This window comes from Planococcus citri, chromosome 1 (genome assembly GCF_950023065.1).
Source record: "Planococcus citri chromosome 1, ihPlaCitr1.1, whole genome shotgun sequence".
Taxonomy (NCBI): Eukaryota; Metazoa; Arthropoda; class Insecta; order Hemiptera; family Pseudococcidae; genus Planococcus; species Planococcus citri.
The window spans coordinates 32275433-32288105 of record NC_088677.1 but is presented as its reverse complement, the minus strand read 5'-3'; the positions used below and the strand labels follow the sequence as shown (position 1 = coordinate 32288105).

At 34.8% G+C, this 12673-nt stretch overlaps 2 protein-coding genes across 6 annotated transcripts in view; both read right to left on the bottom strand.

Annotated features, from left to right (window-relative positions):
- The window catches only part of LOC135831415 (craniofacial development protein 1), a 66216-nt gene that overhangs the window by 1600 nt on the left and 51943 nt on the right, over positions 1-12673 (bottom strand). For 2 of the 5 annotated variants that reach the window (XM_065343873.1, XM_065343882.1), the window contains one exon: positions 6349-8752. The exons of 1 other annotated variant lie outside the window; for it this stretch is intronic. In XM_065343873.1, the coding sequence (XP_065199945.1) occupies positions 6800-8752 (1953 nt within the window). In that variant the 3' untranslated portion in view covers positions 6349-6799. Of the gene's footprint in view, positions 1-6348; positions 8753-10484; positions 12629-12673 lie in introns of those variants that run through there. 2 more of the 5 variants (XM_065343872.1, XM_065343879.1) reach the window with 1 other exon arrangement.
- Positions 1-12673, bottom strand: part of Jupiter (jupiter) — a 72767-nt gene that overhangs the window by 22860 nt on the left and 37234 nt on the right. The window lies entirely within an intron of this gene.

The following is a 12673-nucleotide window of genomic DNA, read 5'->3' as shown; positions in this document are numbered from 1 at the left end:
ACACAAATGTGTAAATAAAACACTCGTACAACTGGCATGGCGTCGTGGCATGACGCTGAAATACTCCACAAATCTTTTCACACAGGCTATTAAAAATAATAACGCGGGATTTGGTTAAAATAAACGTAGACGTATCTACGTACTAATAATGGAAAAAAAAAGATAGAACCATCGCGAGCTTCGAGTCTGCAGCGTCTCTGTTTTATCTCGTCGTCGTTGACGAAACGTCATAATTCCCAAGAAAATGCATCGACCGTGAATCTTCTTTCGCCTGGTCGCATTTGTATAATATATTTATGATGTAAAAATCAACGACGCCGGTTGGGCGGCCGGATTCGGTCGCCGTAAAAATTGTTATTTCTTTAGAGCTTTTTTCCTTATTCGTAAGTAGCTTTTGTTCTATAATTATATCGTTATCTGTTCGGCGATCAGATCTTATCAGAAGGCGGTTAATTGCTTACATGATCATCTCGTGTAAACTTACTCAATGTATGTATACTGCATAAGTATGAAGGTAATCGTAACACGAGTAGGTACATTGTCAGTACCCAATTTTTCAAGATTATTTATTGAATTTTTCATACAAAATGAACCCACTTTTACGTATACCGTAAAACTCAGTCCATTTTTATTCCTTCGGGTTAATTAAATCTTTCACGAGCAAGTGAGCAAAAAGTAAACAAAAAATGTTCAACTCGACTCGATTTGCTTACAGTAGATGGTGATTAGAAATAATAAGGCAAAATAAGGAAGTCCTCCGACACGGACACGTCATTAATTATAGATTATTTGAGGGGTTAAACGAAGTCGATTACTTATGACCGTGACTAATCGTACAATAATAATGTCTAATTGTACCTACGACTACCAAGTGTACTATACGATGCTGCACACTGCACAGCAGACCGTACCAGAGATTACAAACGAAACGACCACCAGTAATTTCTCCAGCTCCCGAGGATATGGATTTAATTTCAAAGTCACAGGTTAATTGATGTACAAGTTAATTCTCGACGAAAGTGTCGACAAACCGTGCAAAGATTAGAAATAACCTCAACGAGGACTTCGAGACAGATGATAAATGTGTTCAGTTTGTTAATAACGTCGATAAAATTGCGAATCAACGTAACGATGAAATAACCGTAACGAAAAGCTCATCCTAATAAACGTAACCGAAACCAAAACGTACGGTTAACTAAATTGAAACAGAAACCTTACGACTACTTACGATGTGATAAAGCTCTTAGTCAATTTTCCTCAATCGAAAGTAACTTTGGTGAGAAAAAGTAATCAAAAAAAGTTGCAAAACGTGAGAAAAACATTTTAATGCAAATAGAAAAAAATTCAAAAAATTACGAAAAAAAACCATTCCAATAAAAATCTAGTAAAAATTTTAGCCAAAAGCAGGGCTTTTTGGAAATTCCTGGCAAAAGAAAAAAGATCGAGACATTGCGTTACTTTCTTTGAGAAAAAAAGATGAGACCTTTTCTGAATTTTTTGCAAACCGCACGGTGATGTTAATAGAATTGCATACTCAGTTCGCCGTAAATACTTACAGAGCGTACGATGTTTAGGAGTTTTTGGCAGCATCGACAAATGCGTTACTTCTCACCATTTTTGATACAGAGCGAGACATCGGAAAATTTTAGCACAAAAAAGAGGCCTTTCGACAATTTTTGGTAAAAAAAAAAGGTGAAAATTTTTGGAAATTTCTGGCAAAAAAAAAGCGAAACCTTTGAACAGTTTTTTTGAAAAAATTAAAACTTTGAAAATTCTTGGCAAAATAACAATGATTTTTAGGAATTTTTTGTAAACAGCAAAATTTTGACAATTTCAGCGAAATTGACAGTTATTGTCAAAAAAACTGAAAGAAATGATACTTTTCTGAAATTTTTGTTGAAAAAGTCAGCATTTTCTGTCAGTTTTTGGTTACCACTATTCTCATAATGAGCGAACTTTTAATTATGACAGTTGTTCCCAAAAAGATGAATTTTTTCAAATTTTTTGCCAAACCCAAAAACGACAATTTTTAGGCATTTTTTTGGAAATTTTTCAAAAAAATAACCAAGAGAAATCAAAATTTTGAAAAAGTAACCGAGCACGAGCTCTTAATAATGGGTAAATTGAACATCAACCTAGCCCAACAGAAACATCACATGGAACACAACTACAGCAAAAGCACCGCAATGGGAGAGGGAGAATTACACCGGTCATCAGCCATTCAATCTCATTAGAAAAATATGATCATAAAATCATTATTATTCAAGTTTCTCAATCTAAAGTTTTGATAAAATTCAGATTCCGGAGGTATTCAGATTCGAGATGGAAAACTGAAATCATTTCAGTTTTAATTATATTTTCTAGTCAACTTTACAGAAAAAAAATTAAATTCAAAATACATCTTCCAATTTTTTATTCTTCTTCAAAAGTTGAAACTAGGAGGAAAAGCACCACTCGTTCACATTTCGGGTCTCTCCTCACCTTAAAAATCAGGAAATCATTATCCATAACAGCTATACATCCAACTAAATCCCACCTTACAACAAATTCGTTCCAGCGAGGGCTTTACAAAACCGCGACTTTTCTCGCCAAGAAAATCCCATCATCAACATTCATTTTTCATCTCCGCGACACGAACGATCAGTGCCCTCGAGGAACGTCACGTACATTTAGATTTGTTTTTTTCTACTCGAATTCTGAGAAAAATCATCATCGTTTTAGACGCATCTGCGTCCGCGTCCGCATCTGACGCAACGACGACGCAAATAAATCGACGAAAATTAATCCATTTCTCAGCCCACCGGAACGAATTTTAATTACATTTAGTCTAGCAGTCTTTCAACTATTACTTTCAATATTCACCAACTCATCGACAAGAAAAGTACAAATACATCAGATTTATAATTTATAAGTATACTTAAATACGCACTTGAGAATTCGAAAAGACAAACCACGCGGAAAAATCGCATCTCGGCTTCAGGAAATACATATTATCATAATATTACTTTAGCAATTGTGACCTACACCGTTACATTATCCAAATACGGTAAACAAGTGTGTAGTTAACCGTGAGCTATGTAAACAATTAACGATGATGTCTTAACTCGAGATGTTAGACAATTCAACCAACAGTCATTAACCTTAACGATTCGAGAAAAATTCATTCTTCGGCTCGGACAACAACGTGTGTTCGGACAATTTTATACCGCGGTGCAAAATGAATGAAGAAAAAAAAACACCACCACAAATACGTAAAACCCCTCTGGGCGCGATCTCGACTCAAGTGAAAAAAAACCACGTTCTCGCCAAACATGGGCAAATAACGCGATCACGCGGGTGTCGTATTAGTTGTCGCGTACTCTGTATACTTGTATTTATTCATCTATTCTTCGCGTGTTTCATCTAACATCGTTTCAGTATACCTATTCGCATTTTCATAGATTATAATAAACAAATACCTACTACTACATAAACCGGCGAATGAAACGACCGCGAGAAAATATTCTAATACCAACCATCTTCATTGTGCTAGACTGCTAGTAATAGGTGAAGTATTTCTATGGCAGCATTGGCAGCTACAACTAATTCATGATTGTGTGAAAAAAATACCAACTACTTTTCTTCGAAGACAATAGTTTTTAGATTTTAAATTGGAAAAATACGGAACTTCGTGTTGAAAATGACCAGAAAAAACATCTTCAATATGCATTTTCAGACAAATTCAAAAGCGTTGAAGTAATTTTTGGTTATTCACAGCTTTGAACTGCAATAAAAAAGATTCGAGGACACCTGATTTTGGTTCTAATTCTTTGGGTCTGTGCAGGGGCGAAGGGAATAGTTTAAAGCTCAAAATTCAGAAAACCTTAGATTCAAAATGTTGATTTAAATTTTACTCTCAGACTTGAAAATAAGCTTTGGGAGGAGGCGGAGGGGGGGGGGGTGATACACTCAAAATGTCAAAAAATGTCGACATAGAGTTGAATAGTAGATAATCAAAAACACCTATTTTAATTCTGACTCCCATAATATCCTTAAACTGAAAATTGGATTTTAATTTGGAGGGAGGAGTGCTCAACATTTGGAGAAATGCCCACAGATAAGGTTTTTGAAATATACAAATTTAAAACTATACTCACTTCGATTTGACAGATTAGAAATAAACCCTCTAAGTGGTTCAAAATTCGAAACATTTGTGCCACCAGAACAAACAAACATGGGGATAAAAAAAAACTGATAAATTGGACTAGACTCAGGAATGGTTCTTCGAAAATTTAAGTTTGAAATTCTCAATTTTAAGGAAAACAATTTCAAAAAAAAGTAAACATCAATATTTTTTAATTTGGAAACGAACAATTTTTTTTCAAAACTGAAAACTATAAAAAAATCACACAAAAAAGGTCGAAAAAAAACAACTAAAATATTTCAAGTGGTCCCCAAAATACTTGATAAACTTTCGATTTTGAGTTGGTTCATTTTTTTCCAGAACTATTTGAAAAACAGGCGTTTTCTGAACAAGAGCAACCTTTCGTTTCTCTTTACAATTTTTCTCCAAGGTGTCTAACAAAATTTCAATATGAAGAAGTGGAACTTCAGCAGGACTTTCGGCAGGACATTTTTTAAACACTTTACAATGTCTTATGGAAGGTTTGGGGAGTGGGGGAAAACATCGACAGTTCAATTCAACGAAAGAAAAAACATTTTCAATTCAGAATTGGTAATCAAAAATCAAAAATTCGTACATCTTTGAAAATTAAATTCAGAAAGAAAAGAGGACATTCTATTGCGAAGGGAGAGGCAAAATTTCTGTAAAAGTTTCCAATTTTATCCGGGAGAATCGAGGGTGAAAGCTCTTGAAAATTTACAATTTGAGAGGTACGCGTAGAGTACTTACCAAAATAATAATTTTTGACATAAGAAGTTTCAACGCAAAATTTTCGTGTTTTTGGATGGTTTTGAACGAAATTTTGCACCATTAAATTTTTGGCAATTTCTGGTAAAAATTCAGAGTTTTTCGGAATTTTAGCGACTTTACAAACTTTGTAGACACCTTGAAGTTTTGAAAAATTTGAAAAAATGCATTTCTATTCTTCAAAAATGGCTTGCAACAGAGGAAATAAGTAAAAGAATATGTTTCCATCCTCGAATTTTTTTTTGAAAATTTTTGTATTTTTTGCATCTGTTAGAATTTCCATCAGCCAGGTGCAAAAAAATAAAATTCTACAAAAAAGGAAAATAAATTGGAAGCTTTAAGTTTGATTGAAAAAAAAAACAAGAGAAGACTTCTCGATAAAATTGTTGAAAAGCAGGGCAACTGCAGGACACATCGCCAAAAAGCAGGACTGGCAGAACTGTTGAGACATCCTGTTTTAGTTTTTCAAAAACTAATGAAATATTTTTTTCAAATGTAGATTTTTTTATCACACAATAGATTCAAGTTCAACGTTCCAAAGTTTTACTCAAATTAACTCAAAAAGAAACCTCATACTCTCTACTACCAGATGAAAATTTCAAGCTTTATTTGTTTTCTAGTTTCCAACAGAACTTCTCTTCTAAGCGAAAAAATGGTTATTTTTTCTAATTTTTTTCGATCAATAGATTTCTTACCCTTAGTACTCTTTTTAAAACCATACTTACTTACGATTAAAAATTCATACGTTGGTCGAACTTCAATCCAGCTTTGCGAAATACTTACATCAAACTATAATTTTCTGGTGCAATTGAAAAGTTATAAAGTAGTAATTCCAGACCATCCATAAAAACGAATATGTTCAAATTATACAGCAAGTTAAATGAAACGTAAAATACCACGCTCGTCGAAAGCTGGGTGCGTCACATTGCTTTCGTATCTTGTCATTTAGTTATCGAATCGTCGACACCGACACACGTTTTTCAGACAAAAAAATCACCCTACTCGGACGCCCGCCTTTACCAAACATTTACTTTTTTTGTTACTATGTACACTGTTTATGCTTACATAATAGAGTTCGAGCTATTTACGTACTGTACATAAATAAAAATTAATCGTGAATTCGAGACCAATGAATACCGGTCATTGTTATTTAAAGGAAATAACCCATAATACTCGCGTAGTGCACATCGGAACAAAAAAATCATCATCGTAGACTGCAGTTCCTCTCTGTTCGTTTCATTGTACATACAACGATACCATCACCGACACAGAGCGCCGCTATCAAAGTCGGATGGTTTACCCTTCTTACCCGTTTACATAGCTTCCGACACGCTTAATGCAAATATAAAAACTTATTAGTCTTGAGCATCGCACGCAGATGTGTTCATTAGCTCTTAAATCCATAAGGCCGACGTAATGTAGTTGAAAAAAAAACACACTAACGAGATGAGCCTTTTTTTTATTTTTCCTTACAACAAAAGCAAAACCGGAACATATGCCAAAAATACCAACTGTACATGATACTAGTGAGTTGAAATGACGTTTATGTACAATGATTCGAAGTGAGAATTAGAAACGCTATAATTTCTTCATCGGACCTTTCAACGATACAATTTTCAACTGTCTGGAAGAATTCCCAAGATTATAACGTAGATAGATTTTATTCTATAGAAAATAGAAATGAGTATGATCCTCGTTTGAATCAAATCGATATTGTATTAAAATAATAAACAGTAAAAATAATACTTCAAAATAGACCGAACGACATATTTCTTAAATCACTAAAATAGATAAAGTAATTTCGAGTACAAAAAATTTTTTAAAAAAGTTTCATCCTAAATTATATAAATTTATTCAGCATGCAACACATGACGAAAGTTACGTAGGACGTTACTCGTATCCTAAAGCTCGACGGATAACATCAAATCTCTCAATATCATCTGAACATAGTTCAAATTCAAATCGAGCCCTGCCTAGTAATAGAATTTGCACATCGGTGTACTCATCGATGTCACAATCGCGCAATGCTTGCAACTTGAAGAACGTAATTTCCTCTTTGTCATTCGAGTAATACCAAAGTAAAATTTGATCAAAACACGAAGCGTAAAGTGTTTCCGCCATGAAGAATTTTTCTAACGAGCGAATAAAGTTATATAAAATTTCATCCATCGAAAACAAAGCTTTAAATTGAGAAGCCTTTTCCTCCGAATCTAGAAACCATGCAAACGCTTTTTTCCAACCACCTTTACGAGGATTGAACAAAAACCAATTTCGCTGTCTCATACCTTTCAGAGAATACATCATAACATCCTCCTTCCATTTGGATATATCCTGCTCAGACGATAAAAACGTGGTAGAAAATTTTTTAATGCACTCCACCTCATCCATCCCGATATCACTATGTACAAATGATACAATATCAATTGAGAACATAATCGCACCTATAAAGTTGATAACACTTTCAGAAAACATAATTTCTTTTTTGAAACCCGCAGCTGATGCCTCTGATGTTGCAAACAAATCTTCGATCAAGTTGTTAAATTTCTCCAAACTCAACGACATCCACGAACAACTGAATTTCAGACAAGTAAGATCATTATCGTCGAAGAAAGATTTAATCACATCTCGCAGGAAAGAGAGAAGATTTTTTTCTGGTGGGAGGGAAACATTCAAAAACTCCTTCACACGTTCAAAATTTCCTCGAGAAATCTGCTCGTAACAATATTCCTTTATGGTTTCCTCGGACATTTTAAAAAGATATTGAAACTCTGCCATTCTAATAATTCGAGATATTCTTCCGGGTGATCGAAGCATTTTCAGAAGAATATCTTTATCGAAGTTGCCAGGGACTCGACCACCAAAGTACTTGTGTAATACTCGTTTTGTTAATTCTTCCGCTTCCAGCTCGTCGGAGGAACAGAAACTCGCAAATTTATTCAATGCAACGAAACCGCTTTCAGTGATGAGGTCTAAACAGTATTGATCAGCATGGCCACAGTTGACGAACCATTGACGTTTAAACTCGATAATTTGTTCTTCGTTATCGAAACATAATCGCATTATATTTTCCAAATGAGATGGATTAGCTGCGATAATTAATCCCGTATAATTCTCCAACCAAATTTTCTTCCTTTCTTCAGCGTCGAACTCTTTCAACAATTCGGCAATAAACAGCAAATCTCGAGGAAAACTCTTTAGTGAATCGTATTCAATCGAATCATGACGCAACAAACTAACGATAATCTGATACCTCAAATGGTTTGGAAAGCTTTTCCACATACTCAAATAAAATGGTATTTCATCGCTGGATGCAGAAAGCGTACCAATATCTACTTCGTGGTTAATATTGCCAAAAACTTTTCGACCAATGTAATAGTTTATACAGTTTTCCTGCGCAAAATTCCAAATCGAAGGCGCAAAATCACGCCATTTGTAGCTTTTAAAAATGTAAATCAACAGTCTCGAATTGTTCAAATGCCTTAATTCGTCTTTTATCTGCTTTCCGATCACGTCGATATTTTTCATCAGCATCTTTTTAATTGACGAAGGAAGTGGGAACGTGGAACCGAGATTTTGCTGAAGCTTCTGCTTGACTCGTTTATTATTCATCAGTCTGTTTTCAAACCAGTCGCTGTTGATCTCTGAGGACCACAATCGCTTTGTAATGCAATCCAACGCGAGGCGAAGTAATGATGAGATATGGGTGTTTTCATAGTATTGCTCGACGTTGCCAGCTTCGTCATAATATAGTTGTGGTTGCATACGCGCCAATGGGTAATCTTCCATTTTGACTTTTGAATCGACGCGATTTTCGTATCCAATCGATGTCTTCAAACGGCAATTCTAAAATCGTAACGAACCCAACATTAGCAACGCGGCTATGGAAGTATCGAGCATTCGCGAAATATCATTTTGAAATTCGAGCGTTAAGTTCAGTAGTAATACAGTTTCAAGTCGATTTTGACCAGATGATGGTCGTGCTTGTCGAAGCAACGGGCAGAAAACTCAAAATTTGGTAGCGGTAATATGTAGGTGAATGGGATTTAATGTAATTCTCAAATTCCTTCACAAAAGTAGAACTCAATAATTTTTTTATACCAAAAAAGCCCAAATTTTTCTGAAAAAAAATGACTTCAGATGGAATATAAAGACACTTCAGGCTACACCCTCACCCTGCTCGAAGAACTCGATCAAAACTGTTATACGCGCCAGATCTTGTTTATGGGCAACCTTTACTTACCCAGCAGGAGATACACCAAAATAATGGTAGGGTCATTCCATGCCAAATCGGCGGATTTTTGCACGAGGGGTCTTCGATTTTTTTCAAAATCAGATCATTTGTAGAGGTCATCAAACGATGACGAATGACGCAAACCGGAAATTTTTTCGATTTTTTTTGACGGAGCTGTGGCGCTTCAAAGTTCTCCAAAATGGCCGAAAATGGAAAATTTCAGTTGCAAATTACTCCGGTTGTACGTGGTATAGAATTTTGAACTTTTTTTTCAAATTGTAGTACTTTGAGAGGGTAATCGACGAGTGATGTCAAAATCAGTGTTGCCACTTTCAAAAACCTAAAAAAATCGATTTTAAAACTTATAATTTAAATATAACCACGATCTCGGCGAGTAAAAATTCTGAAAAAATTCTCAGTTTTAGTCCTTTTTATGTAGAATAACATATCAAAAAATTAGACTGGCATCTTTTTTTATTTTCGAGAAAAAAAAATTACAAGTTTTACAATTGCTGCAAAAGTACCATCCGAAACCTAAAAAATGAAAATTTTTGCATTTTTGAAATATTTTACCAATGTGTAGACGATAATGTGAAAAAAATCCCCCTCCCCCCATTTGTCAACGAATTGACATTTTTCGTGCTATAAATTTTTATTTCAAGAGTGAAATTAATGCATTTTTCGTCAATTTGTCGACAAATTGGGGGGAGGGGGATTTTTTTCACATTATCGTCTACACATTGGTAAAATATTTCAAAAATGCAAAAATTTTCATTTTTTAGGTTTCGGATGGTACTTTTGCAGCAATTGTAAAACTTGTAATTTTTTTTTCTCGAAAATAAAAAAAGATGCCAGTCTAATTTTTTGATATGTTATTCTACATAAAAAGGACTAAAACTGAGAATTTTTTCAGAATTTTTACTCGCCGAGATCGTGGTTATATTTAAATTATAAGTTTTAAAATCGATTTTTTTAGGTTTTTGAAAGTGGCAACACTGATTTTGACATCACTCGTCGATTACCCTCTCAAAGTACTACAATTTGAAAAAAAAGTTCAAAATTCTATACCACGTACAACCGGAGTAATTTGCAACTGAAATTTTCCATTTTCGGCCATTTTGGAGAACTTTGAAGCGCCACAGCTCCGTCAAAAAAAATCGAAAAAATTTCCGGTTTGCGTCATTCGTCATCGTTTGATGACCTCTACAAATGATCTGATTTTGAAAAAAATCGAAGACCCCTCGTGCAAAAATCCGCCGATTTGGCATGGAATGACCCGGTAGTCAAAAAATTCAATCATCAAGTGAAATAAATAGTTTCTCTTTCAGTTAGATTAATACCATAATGCGTATGTACCACATTTATTGATTGTTCAAAAAAAACAATAGATATGTATTTAAGAACGAAATAAACGACAAATAATGCAGAATTATTAAAATACAAAAATTAAATAGAAATGATATTGCCGAGTACGAAACATGGACAGTGATAAGTTCACCCCGAATCGGATTATAATAATTCATTCAACTACTCGAACTTTCAGAAGACGAAGACGACATCTCAGAACCCTGTTCTTGTCTCAACGTTTGACGAAGTACTGCTAGCCTATCAATATCATTTTCGCATAGATAAAATTCTTCGCTTACATTTCCAAGTAATAGACGACGTGCAGAATCACTATAATACAAATCGAATTCGCACAATGCTCGCAACTTGAAGATCACAATTCGCTCTTCGTCATCGGAGTAATACCATCGTAAAATCTGATTCAACTGTGAAACAGATTCCATTGTCATTGACCTAAGGCAACTGAGTAAGATTTCATCCATTGACAAATTGGCTCTAAACTTAGATGCTTTATCTTCCGAATCTAAGAACCACGCAAACACTTCGATCCACTCAGGATTTCGAACAGAGAACAGACACCTCCAACGTTTCTGCCTTACACCATTAATGGCATATGCCATGAAATACTCTTTCCATTTAGACAAATTCTCTTCAGACGACAAAAACATGGCAGATAAGTTTCTAACGTGCGATATTCTACAATTCCGAAAATAACCAAATTGTTCGGCATCATATGTGAACAAAATAACTGCTAAAATATCGAAAACACTGTTAGAAAACATGATTTCTTTTTTAAAAAGCGCAGCTTCTTCCGTATTGGCAAACATTTTTTCAATTGCATCGTTGAACTCCTTCAATCTATACTGTAGCCATCCAAAACTGAATTTTGGTGAACAAAGATCATTATCATCGAAAAAACATTTAATCGTATCCTGCAAAAAAGACGAAATACTAATTTTGTCTTGTGGAAGGAAATAATCCAAAAATTCATTCATAATTTCAAAATTTCCTCCATCAATCAGCTTATGACAATATGCCTTCACGTTTTCGATAGGAATTTGAAAAAGGTGTTGAAATTCAGCCATTTGAATTACTCGAGAGATGTATCCGCCTGATCGAAGTACTTGAAGCAGAGCGTGAAAACTTCGATTAGCAGCAAAATACTTGTGTAGAATTCGTTTCGTTAACTCTTCCATTTCTAACTCATTGGTGGAGAAAAAAGCCAAAAATGGGTCCAATTTTTCGAATTTTTGCCTCGAGATAAAGTTTAAACAATACCGATCAGCATGGCCACCCTTTACGAAATACTGACGTTTAAATTCGTTAATTTGTTCATCATTATCAAAAATATATCTCATTAAATGGCTTAAACGCGACGGATCAATTTCATGAATCAATTCCATGTAATTTTCCATCCATATTTTCTTTCTTTCTTCAGAACTGAAATCCATCAAAAGTCTGGGAAGGAAATCATAAGGATAACTCGTAAATTTACGATCGTCGTATCTCCCATCAAAACACAAATTAACGATAACCCGTGACTTCAAATCCTTCGGTATTGTTTTCCACATACTCAAATAAAATGATATTTCATCGCTGGATATCAAACGCGAATCATCGTTCATATGCCGCAGGATTGTTTCGAATACTTTTTCAACAGTATAATAATTATTCACACCGTTTCCTTTTACAAAATTCCAAAACAAAGGGGCAAAATCACTCCATTCGCGGAATTCGATAGCATACACCAAAAGTTTTGAACCGCTCAATTGTGTAAATTCTTCGCTTATCTCGTTTCCGACAACATCGATATTCTCAATTAACATGTTTTCAATCGATGATGGTAGTCTTCTCGTAGAACTAAGGATTTGGTGAAGTTTGTGCTTAACTCGTTCACTATTCAGTGCCCTGTTTTCAAACCAATCGTTGTTGATCTCTGATAACCATAATCTCTTTACAACGCAATTTAATGACAGCTGAAGCAATGAAGGGACTTGCAGTTCCCCGCTTTCAGAAGATTCGCTTCCGCTACCATCACTTGAATCACTTGACACATGCCGACTTCGCTCCCGATCATCTTCCATTTTGACTTTCAAGCTCGTATAGCGACCGCGACCAATCAACTTCTTCAAACGGAAATTCTAAAAACGTAACGAACCCAACATTAACTATACGTGGATATAGTA